Below are 13978 nucleotides of genomic sequence, written 5' to 3' on the forward strand. Positions count from 1 at the left end.
AGCAGCCTTAGGAGCAGGTTGGAAATGGCAAGAACAGCTGGACAAAGGGCATATGAAAGTCAGAATCAATCCTTTTTCTCCTTAGCAGTTTCACTATGAGCATGCATGAGTGTACACTGTTGCAGGTATATACACACATGTAGTTTCACCTTTACACCTGAATGCTTTTGTTGGTCATTTTTGACATCTGACAGTCATACATCAAAGGAAGCTGAAAACCCTAACTACAAAGCTATGAGCCACAAATACCTCCATCTTCAGTACTTGTGTACATGCATCAGTGCCCTCAAAGGAGTCTTGCACTGCAGCTCACATACCTTTCAAAGCCTCCAGCATAAACATTCTTGATGTTGGTGTTTTCTTCCCTCTTCATGCTTTAGAAAGAGAGGAAGCACATTTCTGCCTTTACAGCTTGGCTGCTTCTTGGTTCCCTAAAGCACCACTTGCCTGTAGAGCCAGGAACAGAGGCCATTCATAAATCCTTTACAGGCAGTGACTCCAAATCTGCAAAGATAACTGGAAAGAGCATCTCAGAAAATCTTAATTACTGGCAGTCATCCTCGAGAGAAATATTTCCCAGCCACCCCACAGCAGAACTGTCTGGCAGACAGGCTTTAATCATCAGTAAGTATCACAGGTCCTTCAGAAAGGAATTGCAGATAGTTTTGACTACACTGTCATTCCCGATAGCATACATACTTTACAGGTTGGTAGTTGAAACCTTTATCTCTGTAGCACAAAATAACGTCTTTCTGAATTTGTTTCACTCCCTTCATTACTGCAGGAAAAGAAATTTATTTCTCAGGAATGTGCTTGGACTGCCCAACTTATTTAAGAGAAAACAATTACTGTAATAATAAAATATTCTACATAAAACTTGTTGTATTTCCGTTGTATTGATTTCAGCAAAAGATTTGCTAGGAAGAGACTGGCAGCAAGGAAAACTGGTTGTTTCAATCTGTAAAACTCAGTGGGATCAGTGGTACAGAAGAGAAGGGGGCATAAAACATTCCCTTCAATGGTTAAGAGGAGGTAATAAATTGTGAACAAGACTGTCTTCTTTATCCAGAGTTTGAATGAGAAGGAGCACTGTCTCTGGGCAACATCCTTGGTTTAGGACAGCTTCCATCCCTCGGTACTGCATTCCCTGCCTCAGGTGCAGGGAGCCTGTTCCCAAAGGAGAGGGAGAAGCTCTGCTATCTATTCCTTGCTCCACTTGCCTTTCATTTCGTCAGAATGAGTCATGTTTATAGATGGTCCCTCTCCCGTGGCGCAGAGTCATTTCATTGCCTCGAAAAAGAGTCTCTTGTTCACCCACTGATCTTGCAGATCATGAGGAACTGAAATAAAACATGGTTTTGTTCATCTAAAACAAAACTCTATTTTTTTTTCTTTTTTACTTCTGGAGTATTTTTGACATCCTTTAAGGGGGTGTTTTCTTTGTGGATTTTTTGTATTGTTGTTGTTGTTGTTGTTTGTTTTATTTGTTTGCTTTGGAAGCAACTGCCGAAACAGATATAAATTCCCTGGCTGTATTGTTCTATTGGCAATTTTCACATTGATTAGATTTTTGCTTTCAGATTTAATCACTAAACTTCCCTGAAGGCTCTCAAGGTGCTGATGCCTGGTGGATGTTTCAAGGCATAGAAATAATACACAGACCTGGACACAGTTACTAATTTCAGGAAAAAATAGTGCTGCACATCAGAGTCATCAAATGAGGCAAAGTCTTCCCTGGCAAAGGTCTGCCTTTCCTAGCTCTCCAGGATCAGTGTCACAGGGACACACCAGCTCAGTCTGGGGAGCCCAGCTTCCACTTGACTAGCAGTGTGTGAAGAAATGTTCAGCAAGGTGGGTAGGTTTGGAAGCATGGAAAACATGAGGTATGTGGCATCCTGTGAGATATAGGGTAAATTGATGACTACAGGTGGCACATGAGTCAATAGATTAACTCTTCCAGTTTCCTTCAGTTCCACAAAGACCATTAGTCACAGAAGAACTGTAGAAATGCTCTTCCAATTGAAGATCAGAGTAGACAGACTAAAAATTCTTAATTTGAGCATGCATATTACTGTCACTAATGGCACACAAATCCATGCAGAGATTAGCCCATGCCTTATGAGTAAGTGGCATTCATGGGTCAGAATGGAAGAAACAAGAAAGTCAAAGGATAGTCTTTATAAAAAATATGTATTCATCAGCATGGGGATATTGAAACAATAACAAACTGTCAACTGGAAAAAGATCTTCTTGTACATTTGTGTTTGCGTCAGAAAGAGAAGGCAGCTGATTTTCTCAAATGTTCTGACTGGGTTTTAGATGATGGGCCAAGCAAATGCAGTCTTCTGCAGTCCTTATTGGTGAATTAGAGTTGGGGAAAAAAAAAAAAGAAAAGAAAAAAAAAAAAGGTTTTAAGTTTTTTTGGGTTGTGCCTTTCTTTTCTTTTTATTTTTTTTTCTCGAGACCAAGTATAATCTGTATTGGAATTACTGCTCTGTGAATTCTGAGCTCAGGGCAAAAGTAGGCGAAAGGTAGATTCAGAGGGGAAGCCAAAATTACAAAGAGACAAGATCTGAACAGAATAAGGAACAGTAGTTGGTTTATTTTCATTTTTTATTTTATTTTATTTTTTAAGAAAGAATTCCTGCAAGTTTGTTTCTGTGCAGTGAACAACAAATAATTTTCCAGCAGAGGAGAAACCTATATTTGAGAAATTCCTACTAGCTAACGGGAAAAAAAAAAAAAGCAGCACACCAGAAGATATCCCACCCAGCTTACAAAAACAGAAAATACTTTGCTGAAAATCAGATGATGGAAGAAAAGAGCCTTTCAGAATATGGGGATAAGGATGGAACAGAGTCATAACTGCGACTGAATTAAAAAGAGAAAATGTCAAATGATCATTATGAGCCAACTTGCAAACATTGTGTTATGGTGTGAAAGTCATTGGGATGTGCTGGTAAGCCCTACAAAAACGGAATGCCTTTTTAACAGCAAAATCATTAGAGTTTCTCTTCAAAACAACAGACTGAAGAAAAAGTAAATTAAGGAAGCTATCTGAGGTGGCTGTGTGAAAATAAGAAACGAGACAGAGAGAGCCCTTTCTGTGAAATCCAGGCAAAGGTGAAGGAGAACGTGGAGTGGAAACTGGACAATCTGACAAACCCAGGAAGAAATCCAAGGAAATCACCGGAAAGCAAAGGGCATGGCAATGGTGAAGGAGATTCTCCGATCCAGAAACCTCTTGCTCGTTGTTCTCATTCCACTTCTGCTGCTTCCTCTGCCACTTTTGTACCCCTGCAGTGTAAGTACATTTTCATTTTCTTTTTTTACAAAGCCTCTGAGTACAGTCGGCACTCTTGCTGGATAAGCCTACAGTGGCCAAAAAGAGAGGCAAGGATCTAAAGAAAACCATTGCTCTTAGAAATATCAAGGACTCAGATTTGAAGGAGTGAAAGTTATTGGGCAGTCATCGCAATAACAACCAGAGCTACTATGAGCAATGTCACAAGCAGAGGTGAAGAACTAAGTGAAGACTTATTTTAAGACAGATATATTGCATCTCTACTGTTTCTTCAGTGGTGTGTGTGAGAGAGAGGTGTTTAAAAAGAATTCTTAGAGTGTCTTTAGTTTTTAATAGCAAATATGCATGTAACAACTTTCTGTTCGTTGTGTGCAGTACAGATGTTCAAGTGAACTGAGTGCTAGGACTCAGTAGGGCAACACATGGCATCTGCTACAATAAAGCAAGTGTAGGTACCTCTACTGACATATTGCAGTTCTAATTTATTGGCTAATAAATGACAGCTCAAAAGCATCCACAACAACACAAAGGAGGGATTAATCATTGCTTAACACATAGACAAGGCAATGGGAATGAATACCCCTGGTTAACTTCTCTCCATGCATATCTCTGCTGTGGTCAAGCATAAAATAATAGTGTACCCCTACCACATAGAAATGGTGATGTTTAACTTGCCAACATTTGCAGTGTCTTAAAAATTCTGCAGCTGTGGCTTTCACAGTGCTAGATATAAATCTGGCTGAATGGTGCAGCAATTTCCATTCCTTCTTTTACCCTGTTAAAGATTAATTCTTCTTTCTAGCACTAGCGGATTTATGAATACTACTGCTGTTATCAAATAGCAATTCAAAGGATTAGAAAACTGCAGGTTTTTGTTTGGAAAGAAAAAAACAGGATTCACAGGGAAGATAATATTTCTACACCAGTGAATTGTATTTTACAGTTTGAATGAGTTCTCCTGCTTTGAAAACAGCTGCACTGTTATAGTGGTTTTCCATCTCTTGTGACTTGGGTGAGAATGAATGACAAGAAATTGTGCTTTCTTTGGAGAACAGTAAAGCCCACCTTTTTACAAAATCCTGTTTTTAAAAGGTTTCATCTCCCCCAGTGCCACTGAAAGGGCAACATAAAGAACAGATTTTCTGTGACATGCTTGTATGGCACTGAAACTACAGCATGCTCTGTATCCCCTGAGACCTTCTCTTAGGCAACACAAGATGCACTGCACTGAGACTTGTTACCTATGTTTGCTCGCTACCAGACTCAAAGGAAGGAAATTCTCTAATAACCAAGGGACTTGTAATGTTATGGTATGAGTTTTGGGACAAAAACTGCTCTTATACTGCATGTGTTTCACTGTAATATTATTCTGCACCTCGTAGTGTTTCTTTACTGCAAAGTGACATGAAAAGTCATCAGATGATATTTTACATTCATTTTGCATATGAGGGGATGACTTCAGATGGTAAAGCATAGCTGTTAATCTGGCCCAGAGCTGGACAAATATTTATAATGCCATTAAGAAAACATCTATAGTTAATAAACTCATATGGCAGAATACTATTCAAGTGCTTTAAGCTAGTATTTACTTTGTTACAACACATTGACTAAGATTACTTCTTAAATCTGAAGATTAAATTTGCCTCCTGATGATTTTCTTATATTTTCACTTATCAGACAATTACAGTAGCTTTCAGTATCATAGTGAGCAGAATTACAAGGTGAATTATGTTTGCATTTCTGCAGGGAATCAGCTTGCAACCTCTGGTGATAACGCAACTCTGGAAATGGGGTAGTGTTATACATGTAGTGTCAAGGGACATCAAAAGGAGCATGAGGACTCAGAACTGTTTGTAGATAAGGTTTATGGGAATAATGTCCACAGCTTAATTTCTATTATTTCGTGACAATAAATGATTGAACAGAAAATAAACCTGAGGAAACTTGTTTGAATTCTTCCTAAAATTGTTACCTGAAATGTGACTTTTACAACAGGTTTGAGACACACACAGATACTTTTCAGACTGTGCCAAACACAAAAAAAGTCTGTTTTCCAGACAGTGGTATGTTTTCATTGTCTTAATCTCCTTTGCTATTAATGGTGACTATTTTTACCATATTTTTGGTAGATTTCAATTTTGGTAGATTCATTTAAGCATGCTACATAAATAGAGTCAGTACTGGGTATGGTCTCCTGAGGCCTTGGATACTATGGTTGCAGTAAGCCCAAGTAAGAACCATAGAGGGTTCCTCAAAAGGCAGCAAGGTGCTGTAAACTGTGAAACCTTAAGCATTGACACGCTACATCAGTGGGATGAACCCTGATGCACAGAACATGCTTTGAACAGCTATGGATGGCATATTGTCATTTACCTTTATTTTTTCTGTACACCCTCTCAAGGGAGGAAATTACACTGTGACCCTGTCAGAAAAAGATAGCAGACCAGAGGCTGAACTATCACTACTTTGCATAGCTTAACCACATGCCAAGATGTAAAATATGCATTGCAAATTCTTATATGGGCAAATCTTGAATCCGGAGTTTATTGTTAATAAGTATTCTGAGATCCTCAGATGGTTTAGCCACAAAAGTTCTGTGTGTTATCCATATAATGGAAGTTCCAGCCAAATAATTATTTTCGGTCCTCTTTTCTTTGCCAATAAGATACAGACTGAAAATAGGTGGTAGCCCCCCCATCCATCACATAAAAGCTCATTGCACTATATTTTCCTATTCCCTGCTTCATTCCCTTCTTAGGTATGTTTAGCATTCATTTTCACCTGTGCAAGACAAGCAAAAAGAGTGAAAAAAAAATTAAATTACATAGCCATTATTTCAATACAGTGCTTAGTAGCTCTGGTAACCATTAAATAATACATAAATTGAATTCAATTCAATAGAAGAGATTTAGTTCCTTCTTCAAAAAAGCTGGTTTAGAGCACTGAGAGAATAAATAACAAGAGCAGGAAATAAGTAGCACAAAGATTTACTGCCTGTCCCAGTTAATTTTTGATAGAGATGTGACTTCCCTATGTTCTATTTCATTTCCACTATTACTCTGTTGCTACACACATACAGACAATATGGAATAACTGTCTATGCTCAAAGAAATTCCAGAGAAAGATATTTTTGGAAGGAGAAAATAGTTTGGGATCAGGTTAGTATAAAAGGATTATTAAGAATTTTGTCAAAATATATCTCTTTTTTTTTATATCTGCCCATTTTAAAATACAAATCAGTGCTGTTTCATTCAAAAAATTTTGTCTTCAATACTGCTGAACATCATGGAGCCCATGTAAATAACGTAGTTTGTTAGCAGAAATTAATTAGTTAAAAATAATAAGTTAAATAGTCACTTGGTCACTAAAAGAACCCTATCGTTTGCTCTCTGTGTAATATCAATCATGAGGTTGAATGCTGTTAAAAATGACCAAGCACAAGTTGGCTAATGTTTATGAGCCCATCAATCAGTACTGTGATTGGCACATAAAATAGTTTTGTCTTTATAATAGAGATAACTAAAATCTATAATCCCCATCATCTCATTTCCATATTAATTCAAAAACTTTTGCTTGCATTTTTGAGTGGTCACTTCAAGCTGCTACAGCCTGAACACTAGTCTTTCAGAGCTTGAAATAGTATAGCAATTCTATTTTATAAAATATGTGCATCATAATCCATGAATATTTTACTAAAAAATCTCCTTATCCATTATAACCCAATACTTTCTAGCCTACCTTTTTTTTGATCTTGCTAACAATGAAGCTACATCTGTAGCAAAATCTGTTAATGTGATATGTGATCAGAGAGGACTAGTGAAACCTGTTTTTTCTACATTAAAGTATAAAACACCCCTATAATGAGGAAAGGAGAGAAACACGTATGTTTCTGTGTGGTGCAGAGTTTCAAATGTACTTTTCTACCCAAAAAGAAACACTTCAGAGTTAAATTTGTCAACTTGTCCAGTAGCATTCTAGATACTCTCAATAGTCTCTAAAATCACTGGACTTTATCTGATTCAAGAAAATTTTATTTCTTGATATCTCTCTTTTTTTGTTATTTTTCAGGCTCTAGTTACTTGAATTAAAACTATTTAATGTTATACTTTTCTGAAATAAGAGTCAGAACAAGGTCTGATAGCTAACTTTAACCTATGTTTCTGAGTAAGCTTGGCTGCAATTTTTAAGCAAGTAAAAGAAATGTTATGTGGTAATACATCTTGACCTTTTCTCTGGGTTGTGTTCTGCTTGTTATTACCACATGTTGTATTAAAAAAAAAAAAAAAAAAAGTGGAACAACTGAATGTGATTCTTTGTACGTCAGGGGCAATGTAAAAAAGAGATATATGGATTTAAAGACAAGCTATTGATTCATTCCAGTGAATCCACATCCCTGTTTAGACTCACCTTTGACTGTCATACATGCCTATCAATTTGCACAGAGACCTGTAGGAATTTCCGACAGGTGACTTCTTGAAAGCTGTTTAGTTTGTGAATCATCCAGTCAGAAAAAAAAAAAAGAGAAAATCTTATTTGAACAGGCTGAACTATCCACTTATGAAGAGTGCATTTTCTAAACAATAGCCATTGTGAGCTGTGAATCCATATGACGATATCGTCATAGAAAACATCCAGGAAATAATGAAGGGCAGATTTATAGCTAGTAAAAATCAGTCTGAAAATATTAGATTCTGCAGAACTTCTGGGTAACCTCAATACCCAGTTTGACTTTAAATTTGTGAACGGGGAAATAAAATCTTTTTCCTGAAATTAATTCCTTTAATTATTAACAGGAAATATTTCTAGGCTTTTAAGAAAAGAAAAAGAAAAAAAGGCCCCACATAATACCATAAATAAAGGCATGTCTATCTAAAAAGTGTATTTTCCTGTAAAAATATCCAGGAGATACTATCTCACTCCATCTTTTACCAGCTTTAGCCCTGCCAAAAAAGACCTGGGAATACTGGTGGATGGCAAATGGCATGAGCCAGCAATGTGTCCTCACAGCCCAGAAAGCCAAACATACCCAGGCTGCATCAAAAGAAGAGTGGCCAGCAGGGTGAGGGAGGTGATCCTGCCTCTCTACTCTGAACTGGTGAGACCTCACCTGGAGTACTGCATCCAATGTGGAGTCCCCAGTATAGGGGAGACATGAACTTGTTGGAGAGCACCCAGAGGAGAGCCACAAAAATGATCCCAGGGATGGAACACCTCCCCTGTGAGGACAGGCTGGGAGAGCTGGGCCTGTTTAGCCTGGAAAAGAAAAGGCTCCAGCGAGACCTGAGAGTGGTCTTTTGGTATCTATAGGGAGACTATAAGAAGGGGACAGACTCTTTAGCAGAGTCTGTGGTAATAAAACAAGGGAAAATGGTGTCAAGCTTAAATAGGAGGGATTCAGATTGGATATAACACAGAAGTTTTTTGCAGTGTGGATGGCGAGGCACTGAAACAGGTTGCCCAGGGATGTGGTGGATGACCTGTCCCTGGAGACTTTCAAGGTGAGGTTGGATAAGGTCCTGGGCAACCTGATCTAGCTGTGTTGTTCCTGTTCATCGCAGGGGAGTTGGACTAGGTGACCTTTAAAGATCCTTCTAATTCTAAAGATTCTATGATTCTAAAGCTCAGCACAATATTTTCATGGGTTTGTGTCCCAAGATGTTGAAGAGTAGCAAATTTGCTTGATTAGCAACATGACCCAATGGACCCTAAACCCATCTGAACTGTAGTCTTTTTCCAGTGTTCTACAGAAATTACCTGAGAAAATACTATTAACTGAGTATTTCCCAGAAGAACCACTGGGTAGCTTTCCCCATTTTACAGCAAATGTGAATGCTCTTGCATGACTCTGAAAATTCCTTGTTCCCATGCTTGCCCAATACTGGGAGAAAAGCCAGGTAGACAAGCCAGCTCCATAGGCCCAATCTGAGGAGTCATGGAGAAATTTTTGGTACATATTGGATTATTTAGAGCAAAGAAATCCATCAATGAACTTGAAACCATGATTTTGCTGATAAATAAGATTACCCAAAGATTTTGCCCTAGCTTATATGTCAACATTTTTGTTAGCAACATCTTCAGGTACTAGCCTTTCTGATTGTAGCTTAGATTTCACACCCAATCAGCTGTGGTTTAGGAGTTCCTTATGTGGGTCTTGTTGAGTTCTGAGGTGCTGACACAGGCTGCCCAGAGAAGATGTGGATGGCTCATCCCTGGAGGCATTCAAGTTCAGGTTGGTTTTGTCCTAGGTAATTTTATCCAGCAGATGGTATCCCTGCCCATGGCAGGGGGTTGGAGCTATGTGGGCTTTATGGTCCATTCCAACCCAAGCCATTCTATGATTCTATGATTCTTGTACTCCAGGCACCCTCAGCCTGATGAGTCCTGTAAACGTATTCACAAAGGCTTTCACAGCAGGTGGTATGACAGCAACATTTAATGACGGTGCTTTCTCCATACAGGAAGCTTCATGTGCCTATGTGTTGATTGTGACAGCTGTATACTGGGTTTCTGAAGCAGTACCTCTTGGTGCAGCAGCCTTAATTCCTGCTTTCTTATACCCACTTTTTGGAGTCATGAAGTCCAGTGAGGTAAGACCAGTGTGCACATTTTTGTCTTTTCATCTTTTTACTCTCAGTTAATTATTTGAATAAAACAAATTTTAGTGGACTAGCAAGAATGAGTCTGGGAGGAAGAAGCATACATCTTACTATGTATAACTACGGCCAACCAGCCTTTCTTGTACTGAATGCTATAAATAGGAAAGGACATAGTAGCCAAAGAAGTGTCCATCCTATCAGCTACTGCATCATCAGCAGTTCCTAACAAATACTGCACCATGACTCGACCTTTCACTTCCTCCAAACAGCCCTTATGGGATAAACAGGAAAGTTTTTCTTCTAATGATGGATGGAAAATTTATAAGCCTTACAGAATCACAGCATCAAAAAACGGCTTGTGTTGGAAGGGACCTCAAAGATCATCTAGTTCCAGCTCCCTACTGTGGGCAGGGTTGCCAACCACTAAATTGGGTATTAGTTCAGGTTACCCAAGGTCCCTTCCAACCTGATCTTGAACACTTTCAGGAATGGGGCATAGACACAGTTTCTCTGGGAAACCCACCACAGTGCCTATAGATGATGTACAAGGTATGAGACCACATATACTAAAAAGTATTACCATGTAATACTAGGAAGATGCCTAGTACTTTTTCCAACCAGTAACCCTAGTACTGCCTTGAAGCCATCAGTTCTAAGGAAAAAGATTAGCTGTATAAAAGGTCTCTTCAATGCATTCTGAATTTGCTTAACTGAGTTTCCCTTGAAAGTCTTTTCCTTTCATCATATGTCCAGAATTCCTTCAATTTCAATTTCATCTGCAGCTTTTATTTCTTACATTTTTCCATCTTTTTTTTTTTTTTTGGAGTGAAGTAGCATCACACTTAGTTTATAAGAATTAGAAATACAGGTAACACAGAATATATAGCAACCATAAGGTTGGTTGAACTACTTCTAACACAGTCTGGCAATGTACATACTCATAAATGTCTGGAATCAAACATAAAACAAGAATTTTATGACCTCTTTTATTCTTTCCAGTGTTGCAACAACTGTATAATATAATCAGGTACATTTCCCCATCTGCATGTTTCAGTATTTCCAGGATCTTTTTCTTAACATAAAGTAGTTATGCTTTTTCATCACAAAACACTGCAGCATATCAGAGACAGAAAATTTAGGGGCAGCCTCACAAATACAATGTAATATCAAATTAAATGACATTGGGATTACTGCAGAGAATGTATTATTTACTTTAGGAGCAGAAGTAAAATCCTGTTTATTAAAATAAGCAAAGCTGATGGAGCTGCAATATTTCCAATCTGCTGTTCTGAAGTGCCACAAAAACTGGGGCTCGTGCCTTGCAGTTTAAGCCAAACTTCACTCAAAGGGTCTTGAGAACATGAGTCTGGGTGCTGTGTGTGTGTATGTGTGAATTAATAAGAACCTTAGTATTCACTTGTTTCTTAAAGTTGGCTGTGAAAGGGATAAAGCAAAACAACAGATTCTTTGTGCTGCTGTCTTGGTAGATTCCTTTCATTCAGTTCAAGATTTTTTTGAACAAAATATTAGGAAAATAAAGTTAATGAGAAAGAAAGCAGTAGAAGAAAGCCAAAAAAGTGATATTTAAAAGCTCTGGCATACAACCATAATGGCCAAGTCTATTAAGGACACAGTGGGTATTTGTTAAATAAATGTAACCATATCTGTAACACTTACTGCAACATACACAAAATACCATTAGTGCCGTTTGTATATTTTTATCAAAGAGTATAAGAATAATGGAGGATGATGGAAGAAATTTTGTGTTAATTGTTTTAAAATGATTAAATGATTGAGCCTACATTTGTTTACAGCAACAGTTTTAAAGCAAAGAGTCCGTGTTTTAGAAAAAAATTGCAGACACAACTCGTGAAGAATTGTTTAAATAAAATAAAATATTCAGCTCACTCATTTATAAATTTTATTTTCTCATGTTTTGTTTGTTTTCACACACACAAAAAAAGTGTGATTGTTTTTTTTTTTGTTTCCTGTTATTTTTGCAGTCACTTCACAGAGTATCTTCTCATGTTTTAGCAATTCCCACATTCAAGAATTCTGCCTTGGAGTTGTTCCTGCATTGTCTCTGAATATTTTCTTAAGCTAGTTGTTGATTTTTGCTCATCCCTTCCAGATTGAAGTTCTCTTTATTTGAAATTTTGCCTGCTTTCCCTAACACAGTGCAGGTGGATTTCCACTCTGAAAAGTTCTGGCGCAGTATTGGCAGACCATCACAGCAATATCACAGCCTTTCTTCATTGCATTCAGAGAGCATGTCCCTAAATAGTTTTTTTTCCTCCTTCTTTTTTTTTTTCTTTCTTTTCTTTTCTTTTTCTTATTCCTTTCTTTTTTTCTTTTTTTCTTTTTTCTGAAGCCACAGGTTCTAGAGATGCCACATTTTGCACAACAGTTGAATATGACATGAGAAATACACACAAGACAGACAATGATATTTCCATAACCAAAAAGCAGAAGACGCACATAAATAAGGTGCTCTCAGAGCAGAATTTTCTGTCTGTTTCAATTTGTGCCTCATTGAGTACAGTTAACTCCAGGAAGTGAACATTCTCTGCAAAGTAGTAAGATTTCTCTCAATCTCTTCAAAGCTGAGAAATCTACAAACAAGGGGGTATGGAGCTCTATTATTTGTTAATGCCAAATGAAAGAGATTAAAGAAAGCATTATGACTTCTGAATTCTTCAGTTTCCCTGGCCTGCTGTGATTGTCGTTGTGGGGGTGTGGAAACCCACAATATTTCATACTCTTCAGCATGATCTCTGTGTAGGCTAATTAATGTGTTTTTTAACTGATTCTTTCCCCCATGTTCTTAATGCAGGTGGCTGCTGAATATTTCAAGAATACCACTTTGCTCCTCATGGGTGTGATTTGTGTGGCAGCTTCTGTAGAAAAATGGAATCTCCATAAACGTATTGCTCTGCGAATGGTCATGATGGCTGGAGCAAAGCCAGGCATGTGAGTGAATCTTTAGACTTCAGGGTAGTCTGAGGTCAATAGAGAAAGCTTGTAAAAGCAAATAACTCGGACTTCTCTATCCACAGGCAAAACCTAGCTGGGTTTGGGGCAACTGTTCCTACCCACTATCCCTGTCAGAATATGAAAGCTTTCAAACACTCTCAGCAATTTTTTCTGCCGTCTCCTCCTCCTTGACTTATAGTTCCACTGCTTTCTATTTTCTGCTGATTCTTTGTTCCTAATCTCTCTGTTCCCTCTTTGTCTGTTTAGCAAACATAAAATAATTCTTAAGGTATCCCTGAATGCACTGAAAATCACTGTTTATCATGTCACATGCTGGTTTCCAAGTTGGGAAGCAAAGGGTTTTCAGTGATACATGATATTATGACAATTCTTAACACAAGGCAGCATTTTATCTATGCACACAATAGTATTTTGGTACCAAAAAAAAAAAAAAAAAAAAAAAAATCCAGTGTGCTTACCATTTGACTAGTAAAAATGTTAGGTAAGAAAGCCTTTAGCATTTGTGAAAGTGCCTCAAAGTCTCATTGTGTCTCACTCCAGGTTGCTTCTTTGCTTTATGTGTTGCACCACGGTGCTTTCCATGTGGCTTTCCAACACATCCACCACAGCCATGGTGATGCCGATTGTGGAGGCAGTGCTCCAGGAACTAGTGAATGCTGAGGAGGAGCATGATGTCATCAGTACTACAGGCAACACCATTATTGAAGAAAACGAGTCAATAGGTATTTGCCAGTATTGGTCTTTTTTTTTTCTCATTTATCAGTGACCAGAATCATTGATATATACTATTCAAATTATGTCCAGGTCAGAGCTGTTTGATTTGTACTGCCAAATATATTGGTCCATTCTTTTTCTTTTTGCATGGTCATATTTCTTTCAAAAATGAAAGACAGTTTTACCTTGAAATGTAGCAGAAGCACAAACACATGCTCTGTGACTATCCCATGCTTGCCCCTTCTACTCCTGCCCTTCCAAGCTGCCCAGTTCAGAGCAGGTGCCAGAAAAAAATTTCTTCTGGACTGGTAAGAGCCTTAGGGGTTTCTGATGTTCCTAGAAAGAAAGAATTTGGGAAGAAAAAAATTTC

General features: G+C 38.0%; 1 protein-coding gene across 2 annotated transcripts in view; it reads left to right on the forward strand.

The window, feature by feature from the left end:
- The first annotated feature begins 2471 nt into the window (after positions 1-2471).
- The window catches only part of SLC13A4 (solute carrier family 13 member 4), a 29056-nt gene continuing 17549 nt past the window's right edge, over positions 2472-13978 (forward strand). For both annotated transcript variants that reach the window (XM_025156071.3, XM_416360.6), the window contains exons 1-4: positions 2472-3304; positions 9763-9891; positions 12734-12870; positions 13435-13616. In XM_025156071.3, the coding sequence (XP_025011839.1) occupies positions 3206-3304; positions 9763-9891; positions 12734-12870; positions 13435-13616 (547 nt within the window). In that variant the 5' untranslated portion in view covers positions 2472-3205. The remainder of the gene's footprint in view (positions 3305-9762; positions 9892-12733; positions 12871-13434; positions 13617-13978) is intronic.

Source organism: Gallus gallus, chromosome 1, assembly GCF_016699485.2.
Source record: "Gallus gallus isolate bGalGal1 chromosome 1, bGalGal1.mat.broiler.GRCg7b, whole genome shotgun sequence".
NCBI lineage: Eukaryota > Metazoa > Chordata > Aves > Galliformes > Phasianidae > Gallus > Gallus gallus.